At 38.9% G+C, this 17,403-nt stretch overlaps 1 protein-coding gene across 2 annotated transcripts in view; it reads right to left on the reverse strand.

The window, feature by feature from the left end:
• Window positions 1-263: 263 nt before the first annotated feature.
• LOC135469372 (E3 ubiquitin-protein ligase SMURF2-like) overlaps window positions 264-17,403 on the reverse strand; it is a 47,549-nt gene continuing 30,409 nt past the window's right edge. Inside the window, exons 6-19 of one of the 2 annotated variants that reach the window (XM_064748005.1) lie at window positions 15,691-15,774; window positions 14,799-14,825; window positions 13,036-13,238; window positions 12,219-12,303; window positions 11,682-11,852; window positions 8,154-8,319; window positions 7,746-7,849; window positions 7,382-7,496; window positions 6,872-7,050; window positions 6,385-6,522; window positions 6,024-6,144; window positions 5,437-5,638; window positions 2,650-2,734; window positions 264-751 (exon numbers count right to left, since the gene is read on the reverse strand). In XM_064748005.1, coding sequence (XP_064604075.1) covers window positions 652-751; window positions 2,650-2,734; window positions 5,437-5,638; window positions 6,024-6,144; window positions 6,385-6,522; window positions 6,872-7,050; window positions 7,382-7,496; window positions 7,746-7,849; window positions 8,154-8,319; window positions 11,682-11,852; window positions 12,219-12,303; window positions 13,036-13,238; window positions 14,799-14,825; window positions 15,691-15,774 — 1,780 coding nt within the window. In that variant the 3' untranslated portion in view covers window positions 264-651. The remainder of the gene's footprint in view (window positions 752-2,649; window positions 2,735-5,436; window positions 5,639-6,023; window positions 6,145-6,384; window positions 6,523-6,871; window positions 7,051-7,381; window positions 7,497-7,745; window positions 7,850-8,153; window positions 8,320-11,681; window positions 11,853-12,218; window positions 12,304-13,035; window positions 13,239-14,798; window positions 14,826-15,690; window positions 15,775-17,403) is intronic. The other variant, XM_064748013.1, reaches the window with a different exon arrangement.

The following is a 17,403-nucleotide window of genomic DNA, read 5'->3' on the forward strand; positions in this document are numbered from 1 at the left end:
GGCAATCACCCAAGTAGACAGACAAGCACCTATAGAGAGTGACTACAAACAGAGCTTGATGGAGATAGGACATCAGTAGTTGTGCAGGGAGAGTTTCCCTTTGGTACAAAATGCCACAATTTGCAACTCTGCAAGGCCTTCCTCTTGCCTGCTATTACATAATTTTACAGAAATCAGGTAAAATATGCTTGAAATTCTGTAAATTCGCTTTATATACATCTGTGTATTGAAAAAAAAAGTCCTCAAACATGTCAAGCACATGCATTCTGGGACTACTGACCAAAGTTTTGACAAACATTGAACAAGTCCGTGCTCTGGGCGCTCCAAATTTGCGGGTTTTAACTTTCTCTTTCACAAGCACTCTGTTTTGTGCCAATGAAAGAAACATGTCCAAAATCATTCACACTGATCATAGCCTGCTGTCTCTGAATTCCATCAGGGTTGAAGCCATTCTATTGCCATTCTCAGGGCACCGGCACTCACCAACAGCTCCATCATACCTGGTGCTCACCATTTCTCATCAGGGGAGACAACTAAACCAATGACTGGAACAGGGGAGACAACCCTTATTGTCAAAAGGCTGGTATCTCATCTGGTATGAAGTTGTAGTGTTCATTTCAGTTGCAATCAAGAATCAGAACCGTTCTTGCATTACTCTACTGCAAATCCACACGTCTCCTCCACAGCACAGGTTAACTTCTGATACATCTTCTCATAGCTTTCATATGGTGGTATGTCAATACGATTGAAACTGAAATCACAAAAACAAAGAATACCATATCAAATGACACCTTGCCAGCTGGTCAGAAAGGTAGTATACCTATGAATACAGCCAAACCTGTCCCTACGTCCACCTGTAAACAGCGTCCATCTGCCGTACACGGCCACCCTCTGACGCGACCAAACAATTATCCATATTAAACGACCTGTAACATATGGACACCTGTCCAACCCGTCCAGTGGCCAATATATTTTGCGACCAACTTCTATATCAGCCTGTCCTGAGCGGCAGAGACTTTCAACAGTAATGATGATTGCCGCTTTGGACATCCAAAAGTTTCAAAATGGCGACCACAGGCTTCAGAAGTTTTCGTAGTGATTAAAAGTTACAACCTGCCACTTTGTGATGACAAGTGAAGAGTGATGATTATTGGTGAATGGCAGTGAAGTCTATTGTTCTTTAATGAGACCCAGCTGGCTATAGTCCGGACACTCTGGAAATCCACTGCTGCAGTGGATTAGCTCAATGCTGAGGTCCGAGCTATGAATGCCATAAATAGCGGGCAAATTCGGATATAATCTGACCTCCTGTGGTTCCTCCCATGAATGGTTTCTTTGACAAATTATCTGGCTTGTTTGACCATTATCTTTGCAGGGAAATGGTGTTGTGTTTTCATTTCGTGTTGCCAAAATATTCTGTGTACCGAACACATGGAGAAATTGATCTTTCTTCACTCATGTATTTTGTTGTTGTTGTTGCTGGCACACGGCTTTCTAGAGTTTGACAATGATGGGAAGAAAGTTCAGTACAATTGTTACATTTCTATGAAATGTATCTAGCAGAACAGATTAGTGTTCAAACAATTATTTATAAGTTTACTATGTACATGTGTAGATTTCCTGAAACTTAATTCAGTTGTGATTTGGCTTGGTCTTCACAACCTGTCTTATGTGGCCACCTGTCATATGCGGCCACTTTATACGTCTCCCTTCACTGGCTGCATAAAACAGGTTTGACTGTATTTCAGAATACAAAATAATTTTCTATAACAACAATAACTATGCAATCAGAGTGGTAGCAACTTTCTATATTTGATACAAACAAATGTCTGATCCGGTCATTCCTAATTTCTTCTGTTTTATTGGGATTAAACATCACTTTCAAGATGATTTCAATCATGCATGTAGCACCATGGTAGCCACATAAGTCATATATCAATTGTTAATGCACACAGCGCATTCAATCTCTGGCCAGTTAAACAATGAAATGTGTCCCAAACAGGAGCATTATAACTCTCACAAGTCACACAAACTTCAGCAAAACTTCAGCAAAGTTATGAGAATGTTTGTGACAAATGAAACTTTACTTGGAGACATCAGCAAAGTTTCCAGTGAAAAAAACTCTAAAAATACAAATAAAGTGGAACTGAGCTGTCATTCAAATCTGCAATGTTGCAGAATAGGCATAAATCACCATGTGCTTAGTTTGTCACATACATGACCCATGCTGGGTGAGCGTACATCATGTAAGCTAGAAACTGCTATCTGGCTTACTGCTGTAACACTTGCCATGCTGTAACGCTGTAACAATTGCCATGCTGTAACACTTGCCATGCTGTTTCACTGGAATGACATTGGTCTAACCAGTACTTGACCTATCCTGTTATGCCTAAAAGCCAGAATGTACTAAGATTGCCAATTTTTAAGGTCTTGAAAAAACAGGGAGAAAAAAGGCTTGGGAAGTCCCTGGTATGATAGCTGTTGCAAATTCCATTTGTGATATCATGATAATAGAACACTAGGGGTTAGTGCCCGAGGCCAACAGCTCTACAAGACTTTGTTACTGGGTCATGTAACAGTAGGCTTATGAAATGAGGCTAACAGGACTGACCTTTACATGAGCACAGGGAGGGAGGGAGGTAGACTTACCAAGTATGGGCCTTTGGTAGTTGGTCTGTGCTGGTGTCTATCTGGTGGATTGTGAAGAGCCGCGGCCCGGCAGCACCTGTTGAACCTGGACAAGGTGCAAAAACACAGACTAGTTAGATCTCTGCCAGGCTACAGTCAGGTCAAATACTCAGAATAGCTCTCGTCAAAACATAACCACCACATACAGTGAGGTAACAGGAAAGAGGTTTTCTTGGACAAACAACTTCTATAAAGAATGTTCTCCCTTATACACACTGACTTTAAATGCCTAATCATTTTAAATTTCTAATCATTTTAAATTTCTGATCATTTTAAAATTCCAATCACATGTATTGACATATTCTTCTGTGTTCTAATCACAATATGGAAATTATAAAAGTTTTCCTTAGTGACTACAGCTGGATGAAATGTTTAAGTATAATTCATGCTTAATGAATTAAAAAGCAAAATGAAGACAATGAAGTGAGCTTGCATTAACTAATGTCTTGAATTAACACAATGTTGTGCAGCTTTTGCTTGCCAAACCCTCCAACAGATTCATTCACTCATCCTTGTCAGCGATATGGCTAGCATTCAGTAAAACTTGGCACACACAGTGATACAAGTGCTCATGAGATATGGTAATCAGAAGCAATACTGTGGTGCTCACTGATAAGGTAGATGGATCAGGCAAATTACACAGGGGGCACACTGACAATTCCCTGTCGACTCTTGGCTTTGAATTGCTACTGGCATCAACCCAAAGACCTAAACAATTATCACTGTACGTACATAAGGTTTGTTTGTTGTCTCTCGTTAGTGTCTGTTCAGCAGAGATTCAGCTTCAGGCTGAGGCTAAACACATGTGAACACAACTATGTCCTGAGTGCATTGCTTGTAACACGGCCAGTTATCTAACTGAAGGTCAGTGATGCGATTCAGAACATTAGTACTAACAAAGATCTGACTATCAGTTTTTGTCCTAACCTTGGGGGCCTCTGTGGCTCAGTTGTTTACCGCGCTAGCGCAGCATAATGACCCAGAAGCCTCTCACCCATGTGGTCGCTGTGAGTTCAAGTCCAGCTCATGCTGGCTTCCTCTCCGGCCATAAGTGGGAACGTCTGTCAGCAACCTGCAGATGGTTGTGGGTTCCCCCCTGGGCTCAGCCCAGTTTCCTTTCACCATAATGCTGGCCGCCTCCGTATAAGTGAAATATTCTTGAGTACGGCGTAAAAACACCAATCAAATAAATCAAATCCAAACCTTCTGGTTCCAATACTGATGACAAAAACACAAATTTGACTCCTAAAAAGTCACAGCTATGCATTCATTTTTATAAAACCATAACTATAACTGGAAAATAGTATCATTATTAACTGCTGTTAAGTTATTTTAAACATTTACTTGCTAGTGTTAGGTAAAATATAGTATGTATATACTCAATAATTTCAGGAAAGAATAGTAAATTGAATTAAACACAGAATTAGACTTGCAAATTTCATCCAAATGAATGTGACATAATGCAATATTAAAGCCCTGAAAACACTACAAGAACCTTTATGACACAAAGTCAAATTAAATTGAGCCCATGGGCCAAGTGTTAGTAGAATAGACAAGATAATTTAAACACAGATACATCATTGCAACTTGGAGTTAATGTTTTCTTCAACTGTTTCTTTTCACATACACAGACACGCTAAGGTGATTTCTGTGTTACTACCTGCTGCGTAAAACAGCAGATACACATACAAAGGTCAAGGTCATTTGAAGGGCAGTAGGCCAATCAGAAATACCCCAGAACGTGGCCTGAAAAATGGGAGCTAGGGACTACATGGGTAGGCAGGCCTGGAGGGAAAAGGCTTTGAATGGCTACACCTGGGTTTGTTGGGGTACTTCCAAGAGACCAAGAGTTCTAATGAACAGATCTAGGTGTGTCAAGAGAAGAGGCATTAGCCAGCATGCCGTCCTGATCATCTGACAGAACTGCTCTGCACACAGGCCAAACAACAACACCCCACAGCCTTGGGCTGACATTTGCCTGGCAATGGCTGACAGCTGATGAGCCAGGTACACACAGTTATCCATCCCTGCCATCAGGAGAACTCTATTGTACACAGGTTCACGGCTTGTGTTTCTACATTTCCATTAGCCCTGAATGATGTGTGTTAGTCTGTATGTTACTGACCCACATACACCACCACATAATCTCAAAGCTCCTAACTGACCAGATCATTGTGACCACACAAGCAGGCAACAGCTGCACAGGATTTCATCCCCATGATGCCACATCAGTCAAGAGTGCTGAAGCTAACTGACCTGCTACCCTTATCCTCCTCTGAACAGTGATACAATCTAATCCACTCCAGTAATCATCACATCACAAACATCAAACTACATTATCTATGGACTTCACTTGGATCAATACTATATGCAACTGGTACCAAGACTGTGGCAAACTCCTGAATGGACTGACAGTTTGGACTTTTGAAATCACATTAAACCATCTTTAATTTGATTCCAGTCTTTGGAATGGATGTGTGCTGAACATTAGATAAAGATTCAGAATTATGACCATTTTGATGAAATTTCAGCCATTTTTTCCTATAACTGCAGTACTGATTATCAGACGTCTGCGTATAAATCTAGGGGCCAGAAAGTTTACATATCCAAGAGTAAGGAATATAAAATATGATATTTGTGAATCCCTGACTGGGGCTAATACATTATCTTGCTGCAATTTCCACATTCAACACTATAACATATCAACATATGATTTCTAGAATCAAGATGTTAAGGTATCGGACTGACCTTGTAATGCTTTAAAACCCTGTAATGGGACACGTGAGCTGCCCGTGACAAACTGTAGTAGCCTGGCTCTCATCTCATCTGTGTACATATCCACCATCCTCCAGAACCACTTGACAATGTTACTGTCGGGTGTACAGTGTTTTAACCTTGTGTGCTCCTTCCAGTCCTCCAAGTCGATCTTCCCTAATCCTCCAATCATCAACTTTGGACGAAAAATATATAAATAAAGTCAAGAACGTTTGACAGGAAAAAAATTTTTGAAGCAGTATTTTGTAAGAAATGCAATATCATCAAAACTACAATACTAAAAACTGTTTGTTTTTTTTGGTTCTGGTTTGATATAAACCAGAAAAGACAACTGGGCTGTATTTGGCCTGAAATTTTCTTCATAAAAAACTCAGCATTTTGTCACATTCCAACAGTTCTATTGATCTTTGAAAGGTGTTATGAGGTTTATTTTGAAGAATTCTCATCGAAAAAATGTACCCCTTCAGTGTCAAAAGTAACATTTTATGACAAGTTTTTGCCTCCAACAACGCACTTCTAGAGGGGAAATTTTCAAAGCAAGTACAAGTACAGGTGGTTACCTCGAGTTCTCTCTCGTCAAAAGGCTTGAGCAGGTGTTGTGGTATAATCTCATTGAATCCTTTCTGTAAGGCCAGGAACTGAGCCTCTATACCCAACAAAAACCTCCATTGCACATATAATCTACAACCAGACAATGCAAAGTAAAGTATAAACAGTCTAAATATACTCAGTCACATGTGCTCAGAACAGGCTCAGCAGTGTAAAATTGGTCCAGAACGGATTGTAAGTTTGTGATTAAAATGAATAGATACCAAGGTGTATACACACATTGTCAGTGAACTGATTAACAATTACCATATCCAAGATAATATGTATCCAAATATTCTACAGGATACTGCACTGTGACAAACTGTTACTTACTTGACATACTCTTTCTTGTTATCTTCGGTCACCTCTATGTTTTTGCCCCCTGGTTTGAGCTCATACTCCTGGACCTGCCCGAAGGAATGATGCTCCACAGAGAACGTGTGATCCAGCACAGCCTCTATGTCATTTTCACTGAAACCACAAGGGAACGTTTATCTCCCTTTGACAAATTAACCACAACATGTGAATACTACAGTAGAATCAACTTTATAACGATAGCGAGAAACCAATGTTGTGTCAATAATTTGTCTGAGTGTAGGGGTGAGGGTGAATCTGACTTCTTGATCAATCCTGTATTATAAAAGAAAGTAATAGTAACAAATTTTCTTGTTTCAAGCATTTTTGTGCATTAATCAAATATTATATTTCGATTCCTATGCAGACAAAAACATGTACTTCTTTCACAATTTTAGAGTATTCATCAAGAATGGCATAAAACACCAATCAAATAAATCAAGATCACATCAATGGTTCAACTTACAGCATCCAAACTAAACTTCGATGAAGGTCAGGGTCAACCATTTCCAGGTCCTCCAAGGTCACAGATTTTCCAAGCAACTGTTTGTAGAAGGGCATTGTAAAACCCCCATCTATGTAGTGCCCATGGAAAATAGCCATGCCAATGATTCGCCCCACAAAATGGAAGTACGAAAGATGTTCCTGTTGAATTAAAAAAACAATTCTGCATAAGAAACAAAATTAGAAGACTTTGAATAATCTGTGACTTCACAACTTTTCATTTAATACGTTATTACTCGTTTACATACGTCATTCTTTCTGATAAACTTCCTAAATTCAGTTATCAAAGTGTGGAAAAAGTATAAAGATACAGAGCAGTAACGAAACCTTTATGGTCGATACAAACTTCTTATAGTGTAGAAAGTGCTGTAAATTTACTAAACAGAAACAGCATAAGAATTAAGATATTCACAGACAAATGTGTGTACAAGAATCATGATGCTTCCAAGGCTCAAACAGCCTGATTACTCACTGGATTGACCCCTGAATCTGGGTTGATTTGTAATGTGTAGATATCGTCCCTTGAATATTGGAATAAGCCATAGTAAGGGTTGAGCATCTCGTGGGAAAGGAGGTATAGCCATTCTCTGAAGTTAAAAGAAAAAAAAAAACAGGATATCAGCTACTAACAACGAAATGCACCTTTTACCAAATATTTTTAAAATGACCACAAAGCAAAGCATAGCTGCAGATTACTTGTAGATAATTGCATGTTATTTTAGATAATAAGTGCAGGTATAGCCTCAATGAGGCCTGGAGGAAAATGAGAGATCTTAACTTCATGTTAACTTCCTGTTATGCAAGTCCCTTTATTATTTAGTTAAAATTGTTCTTACCTAGCCACACCTCCATAATCCAGTCCCTCTTCTGCTCGAAACTTTACCATTAATCTTTTTCGTAAATCTTTGGGCCTCATTTTCATGATTTGTCTATAAGATTCCTGCAATACAAGACAAAACAAACGAATCTTCAGTTCTCAAATAACAAAACAAGAATTGATGATTTTGGCACTTTTGTACACTTACAAGACGAAACTTGAAAGATCACATGAATCCAAACAAAGCAAACCTATACAAAGCTATTTTAGTTATTTTTTTCAATCATTTATTCAGTGTATAGCTCGTGTATGCCGTTTCTGAGATGTCTTTACATGCTGTAAAGTAGAGTCACATAGATTAGGGAAGATGGCACAAAGTTCTCTTCCCCTAAGTGGTGACCTTCTCCCAACTAGTGGACGAGCTTACCTCAAATATTTCCTCTCTGGAGACCTCCACCCTGCAGTGCCCAGCCTGGGGCTGCAGGGACTGAAGTTCCTGTCGTAAAATTTTCATTTTCTGTACCAAGTCCCGCTTATATTTAGGAGCCGGTGAGCTATTTTCTTTGTTATCCCTATGGTGGTGGTGGTGTTGTCTGAAACAAAACACAGAGCCAAGCGTGAATGACTTTAAATACTATCAACTGATATTAATAAAACACATGCATATGATAACCTTATACTAATCATTACGACCTTCGTTTTGAAACATTTCATCTGCTTACTGTATGATGTATTCTTATCACTTCTGTCTAATGGTATAAAGAGGTGACCAAGGATATGGATAGCACATGCTTGCAGGGAAAGCTAGAGTACATTGAGCTTGGTGTCTGAGGTGAAGTGCATGGTTTCCTATTTTATGGTCAAAAATAATTGATATTTAAAGCTAAGAGTTAAGCTGATTGTAATAACCATGGCAAGACATGTCTATAAGATGTGTTGCCGTGGTAGTTATAATCAAGTTTATAGTTGACGACCAGCTTGGTGGAGCCAAGGCCCATGTCTGTTCCACTATCACCAGATTACAGACCATGTATGTTTTGGTATGTAAAAATGCACCTTCAGGAGCACATGAAGTCCTTTAATTAATACCTTTGATGCCAACACTTAAGCTTCTCTGATCAGAAATTAATCAATGCCATCTTCAATGTGGACAAATCGAACAGAATCAAGCAAAAAAATGTGGCACTTCCAAAATGCTAAACTTTAGGTGAAATACAGTATTCTGTTTCGTTTCAGATTATCAGCTTACTCTGTGATATACTGTTATCATTTCTGTCTGATGGGCAAAAAGAAGTGACCAAAAATGCTTGCTAACCCATGCTTGGCTGGGAAAGCTGCAGAGCAGTGACCTTGGTTTTTAAAGCAACCTTACAAAACGCATCATCTTTCTGAGGTGAAACAATCTTGATGATCATACACCAGGTAATAAAGATAGCAGCCTGTACAGGGCAAACTCCCTGGCCAGATCATAGACCAAGATGGACTATACACAAGCCTCATGAGAGGATCCAGGTCAATTTCACGGTTGTATATTTTCAGGGTTTTTACAGCTGAAAATAAACCAAGGGTCCATGAAGATGTTTAAATCATCCCCCCCCCCAGGGGCATTAGTGGTGTAAACGTGCTGGAGGACATGTGTGGCTCCCAGCAGTGTCTTACCAAACCTGCCTGGTGGAACTGTTTGATCTCAGACTATCTCCATAAAGTTTTATGGCTGGTTGCTATAGAAGCTAATTACACAGAAAGCATTTCATCTCCCCCTGTTTACAGTTCAATCTGGGTCATAAGCTAGCCTGGCTTGTTAAGTGGGGTCAGGCCATCTTTACCTCTTTACCACACCCCCATTTCAGACTTTCCCTTCCACAGATGCCCAAGAGTGGCAATTCAGTCCAGAAAAATAACACACTTAATGAGGTTTAACTTCAAACCGTTTATCACCTGAATGCAGCCTCCTAACCTGCCAGTTCACTGCATATGTTCCACAGCTTACATACCTAAGTACAGAGCCCGGTCTGTTAGGTCAAAAGCACATTCTTTATAACTCTACTATGTGTTATCATCGCTGGGCTTGGTTGAAACATTCAAAGGTGGCGTCTTCAAGTACAAGACTCTGTCTGTTAGGCTGGGAACAGATTCTAAACACTGCCATAGAGTGTTATCAGGGGTGGAGAACATCTTATGTATTAATACACAAGGTATACACACATATCTAAGTCCTACTAAATTCTTAGGAAACAAGCGATTAGGCTACTGAACTTGTGTGGTTGGCAGAACTGTATTTCAGCAAATGTCAGAGATAGTATACACATCTGGGTGCTAAAAATGGACGGTAGCCGTGTCAAGCGGGCTATAAAGCACAAAATCTGTGTTTCTCTAACTGGGATGTATAACCTCATTATGAAGACACTGATTCCCATTCCTCAAATATCTCTCCACTTGCTTCAGGTATTGATCTCTATCAGCAAAGTTTTAGTTTTAGTTTTAGTTTTAGGAAGTCAGTGTAATGAAGTATATGTAAAGCAAAACCAAAAGAAAGAAAAAAAAAATGTAAATGGTAATATATGCACTGAGGTGAAAAATACTGAATTCGTTGACAAATTACCCTTTAACACTGATTGCAACTTGTTCGATGTTTTGAGTACTGCTTAGTTATAATTATTCTAATTAACTGCTTAATTATAGTAAAGACATAAGAGGGCTGAATAACATTCAGGTTTTTAGGCATTGTCAATGATCCACAATCGACCAAAATGTCCTTCTGAATGTTTTAATGTGTTAAGCCTTTCATCCAAACTGGCCAATACCCAGACAGATTATATATGTGCACTGCATTATCAGTTTGAGTTCAGCCTAAAAAAACAAAGGCGGCAGATGCATCAGCATACATAAGTGCATGTTAACATAACCCATGTACATCTGCAGCTGCAGACCATGAAGATAAAAACTCAGAGGAACACGTAGCACCTCTGATTTGGTTTCACAGGAGTTAACTTTCAGGGTGCACATATGTTCTCTCACTAGAAGTGTATTGTTTACACTGGGTGTTGTCTTACGGCACACACCTTTACCCCACCCTATATACCAGCACCCATACACTCTTCATGTAACTCTATCCCTATGGTTTGTCTGCTGCTGATTTCTGGGGCTGCTAATGTTTATACTGGAGATCCGCTATAGCTTTGGTCAACACAGCTCCGATCCTGTCCTTAACAGCTACTATCTTGTTCCCTTAACACCTCACACATGTTCAGCCCACAATAGTGTATGGCTGAAATTACCTGAACCCTTACAATACAGTCTAACCAATAAACAGGCCAGAGGTAAACAAGCAAAAAGCACTTGAGCAGAGTGGATCAGACAGACACTACTTGAGAAATTAGATCTTTCCATTTTTTTTTTTTACTATAATGAAGGCAAAAAACTGAAATACATTTACCATCTTTGCCCTCAGTGATATTTTTACACAAAAATAAAAAACAGTCCACACCATTCTATGGCAAATTAGATTCTTCATAGCCCTCAACCTAAAGAGAAGTTAATTTCAGCATAAAAGTCAGCATTTAAACACTAGAAGAGAAAATGTGGCCAAAACATGTAAATTTTAAAAGTTTCGGTAAAAATCTAAACCTAATCAGAATGGAACTGCTAGTTTAATTTTACAGCAAACCAGACTCTCCAAGGTCTTCAACCTAAAGAGAAGTTAATTTCAGCATAAAAGACAGCATATAAACACCAGAAGGGAAAATTTGGCCGAAACATCTTCAGGATGCATGTACCTTCTCGAAGCAGGACTCCTGGACAAAAAAGATTTAGATAGATATGGCAGAAACAGTGTTCCGAAATAAACATTCTTCCTGAAACAAGCCAGCAATACACCCCTGACAAATGAACAGTTTACACCAGAATGTCTTTACCCATTCATTTTTCACATCATTAAAGGAAATGCATTACTTACATTCTTTGTTGTATGACTTGGATGTTAGCGGAAAGTCGAGGGTCCGTAAACTGAGTTGTTCTGTTATTATGGTCTACGAAATACACCCTGCCTGTTCCTGTGTGCCTTGTCTCCCAGCCTGGCGGCATCGTGCCTAAGTCTTCCTCTCGGATGTCTTCATTGTTTAAATCTCTGCAAACAGAACACATACTCGTTTACATAATCAGACTGATGATAAACGTTAAAATCTACACATCGTTTATCTACACCACAGTTACATGGTGAAAATTAGCAATGCCAAGGAGCAAAAGCACTCCAAAGTACATGTAGCCAGAGTAAGAGCAAGCAAATTATAGCCATAACTTCATTCACCTGAGCAATAATACAGGGGGATGGGGAAGGTTCATGGTGCAATATTCTGTGAAAAATTATATATATATATATATATATATATATATATATATATATATATACATCAGTTGGACAAATGAGTACAGCTAAGACAAAGTATTGCACATGATAAAGGGACATCAAATTATTAAACTATGATGTTCATACCTGGGTACCCGTGGGTCATGCCATGTGCTAACCCCTGTACGTGTGTGCAGAAAATACACCTGGCCTTGCTGAGTTGTTCTTTGTTCTGAAAGGAACAAAACAACAGTTTTAATTTCTCACATTTTCTTGAAAACACAGCTAATATATAAACCCAATGTGTTAGCGAGTATGATATTAGTCGATGGCCCAGCCAATGCCTTGGTGTATTTATTGATTTGATTGGTGTTTTACACCTACTTAAGAATATTTCATTTATATGACAGCAGCTAGCATTATGGTGGGAGGAAACTAGGCAGAGCCAGGGCCATCATCAGGTTGCTGCAAGACCTTCCCAGCCAAGACGAAGCCAGCATGAGCTGACTAGAACACAGCGATTGCACTGGTGAGAGGCTCCTGTGCTATTATAATGAGCTAGCACGCTGACCCCTTGACCACGGAGGCCTGACTTATGTCTTGAAGTCTGACAGGTCGAGGGCAAGAGACAGTGTCAGTTTGAGCATGGTGTAAAATCTCAACTGTTTCTCATATTGTCAGTTACAAAGTACAACATACAAATATATACCGTTAACCCTACAGGTAGATCTGTTTTCTTCACTAAATTCAACATCAGAAATAAATGCTTATCATTTAATCAATTTCTAACTTTTCACATACATGAGTGGCATAATCACTGATTTACAGCGGACAACCAACACAAGTGTAACTGTAAAATGAAAATTTAAAAAAAATTTACGTAACAATGCATTTACTGTGCTCTGAAATCAGAATGGCAGCAAAATGGCAGTCACAGACCGCATTTTTGGTGTGAACCCCTTACCATATCCCTCTGGTAGTTCCACTGCATTGATAAGCTGAGATCTGTTGAGGAAGTTCCGATGCCGTGTTGACCGTCGCCGGACAAACTGCCCACTACTGCAGTTGTCAGAGTTACTATTACTACCCCCCTCTCCGGGAGAGGGCTCTATACTGCTGGTGGGCCGAGAGGTAGAGTGGCTCTGTCGTATACATTCTGAAGCCGGCCTGTGGGCAGAACAAATGAGAACAATCAGAAGCTGATTCATGAGAATCTGGGATACACACTGGCAAGCACATACACATCTAACTCATAGAAGATCTCACTAGTTTGTTTGCTCATTAAAATCACCTCACTTCCCATGTACAACAATTAGATACACAGACGGATAGATGGAGCAGTATGTTATAAATCCAGAGTCAGCACCGGCATGATTTGTTCTTTAAACGTTCAGTATTCACACCAATATATAATTCCAAGGTCCATGTTTTCACAGCTGATCTTATGCGAAAATAAATAACTAATTTATTCAACAATAGACAGTTATCTATGACCTAGAATCCAAGATACAGCTGGTCTTGTGGTCTGCTGTACATGTCACTAAAGTTTTTCCATAAACTGATCTAAACTTTTTTTTGCATACACTTCTATACACATTTGTCAATGTAATACAGATTGCTCATCTGGTCATGGCAGAAGAATTAGTGTTAATAGATGAGTGTTTAGTCCTTGTCATTTCCATGTCAGATGTTCAATACCTACAGTGTAACCACATTTTACAGGTATGTACATGCACCTGTAAATAAAGAAACTGAACACAATCTGATATATCTGTCTATTCATGCACCATATAAGCCTGACAAACAATATTAATTGTTAACAACTAATGTTATTCTTTGTTTATAGGCGAGCCAAGGTGTCAGGTACATGTGGGTTTGGTACTAGAAGGAAAGGGGTTTGGAAGAACACTTGAGGTTCATGTGTGTTCATTTGCAAAGCTTTGGTCTCACTTGAGACGGTCATAGTACAGTGAATGGGGGTGGGGGTGGGGGAATGTATGTATTATTTCAGCACCAGGCTAGGGGGATTTCAAAGTTGACACAGTGGATGACTAAAATGCAACAATAAAATTGAAACAGCCATTCTAACAAACATGCATCAAAATAATTAAATCTCAAACAGAAAAACAAACTAAAATGTAAGAAAGAGAACAAAAAAAAAATAGCCATCTTAAAAATTATGTTACAAACATGCTAGAAAAAGTACATGTAACATTTACAAGATTTTGGTTTTGTCACTCAAATGGGGTAACTGTACATGTATGATGAATATTATGTTAAACTCCATGCCTACAAAAGGATTAAAAAAAGCAAAAAAACAAAAAACAACACAACACGTTTGCATAGTCTTATAACGTTTGGATCCATGAACACATTTAGACTTGTATTAACTCATCATAAAGATGAAACAAACCACATGTATTCAAAGAAAAACATACATTCGTCTTCCTTCTCAGCTTGTAAAATTATGTTCAGGCGTTGTCTTTCTCAGTACATACACATTACACACATACAAGACAGACATGATCTTCTATACCAGGGTGGAGTTCACTTTGTGCAAGTTCTCCGAGAGAGTTTTTTTGTGAAGTCCCTTATGTGATTATAGTATCATAGCCATGACAACAAAAGCTACAGCAACGCAGGCCGCATGCCCACAAATGAGAATGGGCAGGAAGAAAATACTGTTAGAATGCACGAGATAGGCTTTTCAATGGCCATCAGACTTACAGAATTAAAATGGGTCCTACTGGTAAACTGAAATCAGAGCAAGGACAAACAAGGGTGAAACAAAACAAATCACTATTTCTCTTCAAAACGCGGTGTACATGTACATCATGTCAGCAGAGGGTGCATAAATGAAAATTCTAAATTGTTTTACTTGTATGTTCAACTCCCTTTAGTCGAAGGTCTCACAAACCCTTCACGCATGTGTTTATGTAATCTGACAATAATAATGCTAATAATTATTGATGTTGTTCACTGAAACCATAGGGCCTATTTGTATGACTATGATAGACCTTCCTGTCAATGAGAAAAGCTTTATACTTTCATGTGATTCTTAAAAATCATTAAAAAGAGAGGCATTGTTGCAGGTTTATCGTTACGCACAGCATCAATGGAAGGGAGGGTGGTTCTGTCATAAATGTGATTCCTTCTGAAAAAGGCTAATGTAGAAAGGTAATTACTAAAAACCCCAACACTAACTTATGCCAATAATGAAGAATTTTCTCTACAGTAGCCGTGTAAGAGCATTGCTGAACATAAAAGATATAAATTTTTTTAATACGTATCCCTAATTGTCACTGATTATTAAAATTATTTCCTATGGGAAGGAAAATCTTATTAGCTGCAGTTTAGATAAGAGAAAAAGCCTATTTTTTTTCACACATGTGCTTCCTTGTATATCCTTGTATATGGGATGCTTTGAGTGATCAGGTCAAGTGAGCAAAGCTTAGCAAATGTAACCAGGTGAAAAAAGGCAACATGGGATTTTCTGCCTTCAGAGGTCAGGAACTGAAATAGCCAGACAGACAAACACTGGTGACAGACTGGGGTACACTGACACAGAGTGATTCGGGCAGGACGAGGTGAGGTGAATACCTGGCTGAGACAGGCTTACCTTGTGGGCCGCTCCCACTGGGTTGTTCTCGTGATATGGTTCACATAGTGGACTCGGCCATTGGCGGTCCTTCTCTCCTCCCATCTGCAAATAGAAATGCACAATATGCTTAACTGATAACTGGGTGTTTTGAAAATCATATATTTTCTTAAGAACAATAGATTGTGAAGGGAACTGTACCAAAATGCAATGAAATTTAAACCAAGATACATGTACACAGATCATAATACCGAACTTGCAAAACCACATTTTGTGGTTCAAGATTGTGAGGAAAGTTAACAGCTGAATGAATTTATCATACACACTGCGTACATATATTATGCACAGAGAGGCACAAGAAAAGCAGAAAAAAACTTCCTTGGTAGTGCCTACTCAACTAAAGATTTACACAAAGAGTGATGGATTCTAATATGTCTGTCAGCACTGTCTTCTTTCTGAATAGTGAAAGAATTTTTAGCACAAATGTTAAACTCATTGAGTTTGTACCTGGCAGAGGGATTCTATTGGACAGATACAAATGGCTACTGACATTCTACTCAAGGTAACATCAAAGACTCATTTGTCCATCAGTCAGCTGCATGTCAATTCACAGCTACAGCTTGTCTTCCCTGCTACACTTACATAGTTTACTAGTCTATGCACTGAAGTCATCAGAGCACAAAATGCAAAACTGTCTGCACCAGTCTAGATCCACTTATCTCACTATAAAGGAAGCCTTCCACATGAAATGTGCAAGGAAGTGTGTGAATAGTGTAATTCAACAACTTTTCCGCATGTTTGCACGGTGCTTATTCAAGCATATTCTGAAGGCATTACTCTGTGTAGAATGATAAAATTATACTTTTCATGAAGGCCTGAATTTGACCAATCCAACCGATGTAGTTTTGTCTCCAAACTCTAATTATAAATGGGCATATGTTGCATAGGAATTGCTCTTTCAAATGCAAAAAGGTTAAGGAATTAGGGTATCTACTTTTTTTTATCTTGCTGTCAGCAAAAAGAGAAGAGACAATGATGCGCTATCCTCAGTGGTAAATTTGTGAAAACTTGGCAGCTTTTCTGTTCATAGTATACCAATTAACAAGGGCAGCAGCTGAAGAGTTTCTGTGTCAGGTCACATACATGTAGATCTGTTTTTCTCCAGCTGGTCAATGATTCAGTGAGGGTAACATTTGATCTCCCTCCAACCATCAGCTGATACCCAGTCAGAATAGCATGAGCTCATTTCCTGGCTGGCTGTGAATAATGCCTCTCCATGTTTTGGAGCTTGACATACATGTGAAGGAAGAAAACAGCAGTGTACTACACGCATCTTGGCAAACGTTTTCTTACATGTCCATAAAACATGGCTGTCAATTTTCTTTCTATGCTTATATTCTAAGAATAGTTTCACAGGTTTATCTCAGATGTCAATCTTCACATCTTTCAAGTCTGCTCATGAAAATGACTGAAAAAATAGTCTAGCTGTTTGCTAGAAATAAAGAAAACTTGTCAGCAATTTGACATTAGGGTTTCTTGTGAAATTTGTTACATTTAGTGAATTATGTTACTGTGGCTACCATGTCGTGTTACAAACATTCGCTCGCATTGATATGCCTTAATCCATGATCCACACCGTCTTCCATCGTTTTACTAACTGCTGTTCAACACCACACTGAATTACCACTCAATTATATAATAACAGTGAGTTTAAAGTTTGTGGAAACACAGAAG

Source organism: Liolophura sinensis, chromosome 1 (genome assembly GCF_032854445.1).
Source record: "Liolophura sinensis isolate JHLJ2023 chromosome 1, CUHK_Ljap_v2, whole genome shotgun sequence".
NCBI lineage: Eukaryota > Metazoa > Mollusca > Polyplacophora > Chitonida > Chitonidae > Liolophura > Liolophura sinensis.